The 7051-nt window shown below is 40.6% G+C and overlaps 1 protein-coding gene across 2 annotated transcripts; it reads left to right on the top strand.

Moving 5' to 3' along the window:
• Positions 1-1638: 1638 nt before the first annotated feature.
• On the top strand, positions 1639-6137 carry LOC109747121 (protein FAR1-RELATED SEQUENCE 5). Of its 2 annotated transcripts, none has more exons than XM_020306206.4 (5): positions 1639-1915; positions 2070-2210; positions 2971-3033; positions 3338-3400; positions 3499-6137. In XM_020306206.4, the coding sequence occupies exons 1-5, from the start codon at positions 1883-1885 to the stop codon at positions 5608-5610; spliced, it is 2412 nt and encodes an 803-aa protein (XP_020161795.1). In that variant the 5' UTR covers positions 1639-1882; the 3' UTR covers positions 5611-6137. The 2 variants fall into 2 exon arrangements, with proteins under 2 accessions (XP_020161795.1, XP_045084327.1); XM_045228392.2 differs by having other exon boundaries at positions 1643-1915; positions 2953-3033.
• The last annotated feature ends 914 nt before the right edge of the window (positions 6138-7051 follow it).

Here is a 7051-nt window from a genome sequence, read left to right as displayed (position 1 = left end):
TTCAAGAGGGTATGTTTGTCACCATGGATCTTGGTGATCCTGACATCGACCAAGACAATTTGGACATTTGGGTCCTTCTTGATACGCTTCTAATTCTACCGCTATGTGAGTTCCTCAAACATAGTTATTAAGTAATTTATATTGTTTATTTCAAAATAGTTGACAGCTTATTTCCATTGATAGCTTAGTTTCATCCTTTCAAAGAATGTGCGGAACATGGTAGACAGAACCAACTACACCGATGGCTCTGAGTTAACTTATCAGAAGAAAAGTCATCTGGTCGCATATTGTACTGATCTTGATAATTACAATGCCTTTTATCGAACTCCTCCAAATTATGGTCAATACGTGCCACTAGTGCACGTGTTGAACCACGATAACTTCCATGGAGATATCCTGGTAAGATTTTTTACTATTACGACATCCGTGCATCTTTTGCATACTTCTAAAACTAGTACACCATTGCTAACTACGAAGTTATTACTATGTTTTTCAACAGAGAATCCCGATGGATTGTGTGCCTAATTTGATGTATCAGAATGGTCGCCTTGATGTTTTGAACATACAGCCAGGTCATCCTACGAATCTCACCTGTCCATACCGGATTTCGAAAACCGGTGAACATATGCTAATCTTAGAATGGAAAAAATGTATGGACAATCTTAAGGAGGTTCTTGGAAGCAACATTGTGCGAAAGGCAAGAATTGGAGACAGGATAATCTCCATTCTCCATAATGGAGAGTCAGGGGCTATCTTGTTTTATGCTATTTTACCTCAGATAATATAGTAGGTCCTAAAAAAATGTAGTAGGTCCTATGAGGTACAATATGTTTATGAGAGTTAATGATGATGAGTAGTTGTGATTATGTCTAGTGACCAACTTGTATGTGATGTCTCATTGATGAAAACGATGATCATAAGGAGGTGTTATATGACAATGATGTATTATGATGATAAGTTGTTAATGATATGATGATGATGACGATGATGATGATGATGATATATTATATCATTGGGTGAAAGAACCGTGGATTAGTTTCAAGTGGATGTCCATCCACTTGAAACTAGTACACGGTTCTTTCTCCCAGTGATGTAATAACTCATTATGATGTAAAATCATTCTCTAAATTGCTGCGGTATGAAAACTTGTATAAAGGTGTATGAATACAACATGAAATAAAAAAGAAATGCGGAATAATAGTAGTAGCGCGTGCTAGGAGAAGCGCTAGTACTAATTACCAGTAGCGCTCATAGTACAAAGCGTTGCTACTAAGTCGATATAGCAGTAGCGTGGTCCAACCCACGCTACTGCTAATCTTTAGCTGTAGCGCCTTACTAGTAGCGCTGTAACCCGCGCTACTGATAGGCTTTAAACATGCGCTACTGCTAGGGTTTTCTCTAGTAGTATATGTTTCGACGAGGCACGAGTTTCTGCAAGGGTGAAATCATAGTTTTACCTCTTGTGGAATTCTTTATGCACAATTGCTTAACAAACATTTGTGTCTCGTATGGTGACCACATGTGTAATCTGTGTGAAAAGGTTGTCTAATGAAATATATGTTTGCTTCAAAACAAAACAAAAAAACAAAAAAAATCTGCGTCTGAAGAGTTAAACGGCGGACGTCCACCTCATAGCAAAAGGGCCGAATGAGAAACGCAGCGCAGGGCATGAGATCCCTCGTCCATCTCGGTCCTCTATCCAGCAGGCGGCCGCCGCACATTTATCCTCCGCCCTCTTCCCCATCTCGCCGCAGCAAGGGTAGTCTTCCTCTCCCTGTTCCGACCCAACCCCTCCTCTCCTCGCTCCACAAGCCAAACCCCCTCCCTCCCCTCGTGTTGGGGAATTGGATCTAGTCTAGCCCCCTCTGCGGCGCGGCGGCGGATGCCGCCGAGCCCTGGCGCTGATACCCATAAGGTGTACCCCAAAACCCTACAATTAATATATATTTTCCCTGTAATAACATGTTCGTAGCTTTGATCCATGGGCCAGACCACAATTCGTATGCAGTCTGCTACTGATGTTATATGATGTATTCGTAGATGAAACTGACTTGATGGGATTGTTACAGTTTGTGATGGGAGACATGGTTACGGAATTGGACGAGGCAGGAGTAAGAAATACAGAGAACTCCACGGAACAGAGGGAGGCATACAATGTAGTTGACGATGAAGGTTCCCCTGTACCTGTACTAATGTTGCCTAGTGGAAAGGTATCACTTGAACATGTATCCGTTTGGTGTTTGGGTGCGTTCGTCAGTTCAAAAAAATACCACTGGCTGACCCGTGCGACGGCTAGTTTGTAGGCTGTTAAGTGCCATGGTTATCTGTGTCGTAGACAATTTTTTTAGTTAAGGGCTTGTTGGGCTACAGGAATTTAAATGCATTTGGTACATATCTTAAGTAAATAGTTCGGTAGGATGTGTATTGGTATTAGCTGTTGACATGGGTTTTCTTATCATAGTTGGCAATGCTCTCATAGTGATGCACATGAAGTGACTTTATACTCTTGCAGCACTGTGGCCCTAGTGTCCAGTAGGCACCAAGTATTCAGTTTCTGTGTGCATACATGAATGTGGGTAGTTTGTGCCTGTCTGCGGGTACTATATGTGCCCAATGATTTAGACAGAAATAAAGCTAGGCTTGCTTGTACTGCAGTTAAATTAAACAGCAAAACTAAGTTTGTTGAGGAGATTACCAGCGGACTTTGCAGATAATAAGTAACCACTGAATGTGTGCCTGTCAACATAATAATTATATGTCCCTTCGTGCCTGTTATGCATTTTTTGGTGTTTGAATTGACAAAGGAATTTGTGGTGAGAACTATTTGTCTATTAGTCTTTGTGTTGTTTGACTGGAAGACAAAATTCTGACAGAGAATGATTAGTATTATGTGGATTAATATATGTCACTTTTCTATTTCATGAGTCATCCTACCATGCTGCATTTAAACAGATTAAATACCTAACACAGGAACCTGTTGGCAACCAATCAATGACAGAAGGAAGACTGCAACCAGCCGGTGATAATTACCAGGTATGCAGCAAAAATAGCATAATTACGACCTTCCCGGCTGTTATGCATTTCATTTTGTTTGAGTTGGAAAAATTGAACTGTTAGTCTATCAGTTTTTGTGTTGTTTGACTGGAAGTAATGATTCTGACCTAGAGCGATTAATATATGGCACTTTTGTATTTGTCTGTTAGTCTTTGTGTTGTTTGACTGGAAGACAAAATTCTGACCGAGAATTATTATTATAGTGTAGATTAATATATGGCACTTTCCTATTTCTTGAGTCATCCCATCCTTCGGCATATAAACAAATTAATACCTAACACAGGAACCTGTTGGCAAACAATCAATGACAGAAGGAACACTACAACCAGCTGGTGATAATGATCAGGTAAACAAACCGAGCAAAGCATAACCATGTCACCCAAGTTAGACACCTGAATATGACATTTCACAGTATCTTAACATAAGTTATTCATTGTCATGCAGGACCCATCTTTAGATAGTATTGAAAAGAATACAGAAGGACTACTGGCAGATGGACAGGATCAACAAACCAACTCAGTTTACCATCCACTGCAGCAAGCCGAAGAAGAAAACCAGTTACATGATAATGTGGAAAGCAACGAAATGCTAAGGAACTATAGCAGCAGTGAAACTGATTCAGACAGCAGCTCAGGGAGCGACTCAGATAGTGAAGTCGGAAAATACTTCTATCCTCAAATTGAGCAATTGGAGATGGCAAAACAACCAGAGCCTGGAATGAAATTCGAAACCCTTGAAGATGCGCACAGGTTTTATAATACATATGCTCTCCTAACAGGTTTTGAGGCAAAGCGCGGTACAAATTACATGAGGAAGAAGTTTCACCTCATATGCAACAGGAGTGGTAAATCGAGGGCAACTCCGGACCTGCAGAGGAAGCGGAAGAGAAAATCTATAGAGAAGACAAATTGCCAAGCCAAGGTAATAGTGAAGCTCACTAAAGGCCAATGGGAGTTTACAACAGTTCGTAATGAGCATAACCATCCGCTCTGTCCAAGTGCTTCCCTCACAAAATTCTACTTGAGCCACAAACACATATCAACTGAAGAAAGGTCATTTCTGAAAGTTCTGCAACGAACTAGGATACCTCCAAATAAAGTTATGAAGATTTTTAGGAGAATGAGAGGCAGCTTTGGAAGCACACCATTCAAGAAAAAGGATGGGACCAATTTACTATGTGCAGAACAACATAGAAAAGAGAACTCAGATGTTGGAAGAATGTTGATGTACTTCAAAGAAAAGGAGCTTCAGGATCCAAGTTTTCAATGCATGAAGCAAACAGATGAAGACAACATAGTTCGGAGTGTTTTCTGGACTGATGCGAGGTCAAGGATGGATTATAAGATTTTTGGAGATTTCCTGTTGTTTGATACTACCTATACCACAGATAGGCATAACATGCTATTTGCTCCTATTATTGGAATAAATAACCATGGGAGAACCCTCTTGTTAGGATGCGCCTTGTTACATGACGAGAGCGCTGAAACTTACAAATGGATGTTCGAAACACTTTTGCATGTGATGGAAGACAAAATGCCAGTATCAATTATAACAAACCAGGATGAAGCTATGGCAAAAGCAATTGGAGAGGTCATGCCACAAGTAAGGCATCGGTTGTGCAAATGGGATGTACTGGAAAAGGCACAGCAAAATATTTCAGCCTTCATAGCAGAAAGTGGCAACATAAAAGCAGACCTGGATAGCTTGGTTGACAACTCACTGACAGAAAAAGAATTTGAAGAAGGGTGGGATGCACTCATTGAGAGATATGGTGCAAGTGAAAACGAGTACCTACAAATCTTGTGGCAAAGAAGGAAAAACTGGGTGCCTGTTTATTTCAGAGAAGATTTCTATCCATTTGTCCAATCACATGGATGTGACAAAGGGATGAACTTGTTATTCAATGACTATGTGCTTTCTATTGACAGAATAGAGAAGTTCATTGAAAGATATGAGGAGATACATAAGAATATAACTAAAACAGATGAAGAAGATAGACTGCAAACAGGAACTGTACCTTCATGCTTTTCATTGCAGCCAATAGAAAAGCATGCAGCTGATATTTACACAAGGCAAATATTTCTGAAAGTACAGAGAGAACTTCTCCACTCTACCGCTTTCAACGTGCAGGAGGTCCAAAGAGGGGCTGTGTACCGACTAAACAAGGTTTTCAACTATGAGAATCCAGAGTTTGATCGAAATAACTTTGAAGTGCAGGTTGAATCTGGCACCAATGCATTCAAATGCCAGTGCGCAAAGTTTACCAGGGATGGAATACTGTGCTGCCACATATTCAGACTTTTCACACAGTTTGGAATCAATCAAATACCAGAGCAGTACATAGTGCCCAGATGGACTGAAAAATTCAGAGAAGAGAAGGAGAAACAGTACAAGGAAAAATGCTCCGAGCAGATGGACACTACAATGAGATACACAAATTTTATGACTAAAATGGCTGACCTCGGCAAAACAATATGCAGCGATGGCGCAAAATACGATGCATTCATGCTTGAAGTCGACAAGATTCAGGAGAACTTCGCAACGGCACAAAAATAATCCTGAAAATTATTATACTTGTGTTGTGGGCAAGGGGGGCAGGCAACAGAAGCATCTGCGTCACTGCAGGGTTACTGTTATGCAAGTCATAATGTTGAACTAACTGACCACCTCTACTGGATACTAGACTTGCGCTGCTATGGTGTTTGGAATTTGCCGGTTTTGATAGGTTTGAGTGAACCCGTCTTTGAACACAGGAGTGTCTTTGGTGCGGGAATCAGGATGTCCAGCAGGAGGATTTTGTAGAGAATTAGGAGGATGCTCATGTCCAGGATGAAGTAGAATAGTTAGGATGTCTATTTTAGCTAATTAAGAATTCAAGATAAAGATAATGATAAGAGTCCAAGAGAACTAGATAGTGTCTATGCAATGTCTGTTAGTAAAATGCCAGAGATTAGAGCTGGTGAGTTTATCTGCCCTAGGAGTTCATGTGGTTAATACAGTTTGTGTTGAATGAGCGATACTGTTGGCCTACTGCTGCCATGACTGATATAATGTCTGATCCAGCATTTTGCTCGTCTCTGAAAGCTTGTTTTGTGTTTTGTGTTTAAAAGTTGCAACACAACTGAAATAATATACGGAAATTCTATGCTACGCACACATGCACAATTGCTCTCCCATGTTGGGCATCCCAATGGGATTTGCTACGATGTCCACTCAAATTTATTTATTTTTTTGAGAAACTGATCTCCACTCAAGTCTGTAACTTTTTTTTTTGAGACAAACTCAAGTCTGTAACTGTAGTAGAGTTTTGGCCCCTGTCGGTTCGTGGGCTGCTTAGTGTGCGTGGCTAGGCCCGTCTGACAGTGTGTGTATGATGAGACCCAGATGGCTTTCCCTCAACAAAAAAAGGAGACCAGATAGCTTTATATATGGACCTGATAAATCCTGAACGTTCGGTTTTAAGCATGTCACCCCGAACGTTTTTCATGGCAACTTTAATTGGGGCGAGGTGACAACTATAGTTGTTAAAACATGTCAACATTGTCCTAGTTGATTTTTTGCCAGAAAATTGCCATATTTGTTAACCTCGTGTGAACCAAAGTTGCCATGAAAAATGTTCGGATTGTCATGCTTAAAATACGAACGTTGGGGATTTATCATTTCGGTTTATATATTTCCCTAAAAAAAGATGGCTTTATATATTCCTGGCTCAACGTACGTGGTGTGAGGCAAGTTCTGATGAACTATCCCCGAAAACTTCATGTGATCTTGACATTGCTATGACCCAATCCTCCGCCTGACGAGAGATGTTGCTAATTTGTAGCATTTGGTACCCAGAGCACTTGTTTTGATCCTTAATTTATCCCCAAAATTTCATAGATTTGTTTTGTCAGTCTGGTCCTCTCGTTTTAATTCTATGGATCTCGTCGACGAGTGCCAAACTGCTTGTACCATTGAGCACAGAACACGATTGCGTGCACTCTAGCTTAGTCAGATC

This window comes from Aegilops tauschii, chromosome 5 (genome assembly GCF_002575655.3).
Source record: "Aegilops tauschii subsp. strangulata cultivar AL8/78 chromosome 5, Aet v6.0, whole genome shotgun sequence".
NCBI lineage: Eukaryota > Viridiplantae > Streptophyta > Magnoliopsida > Poales > Poaceae > Aegilops > Aegilops tauschii.
Note: the sequence above shows the minus strand (reverse complement) of the source record. Positions and strands in the feature narration are given on the sequence as shown.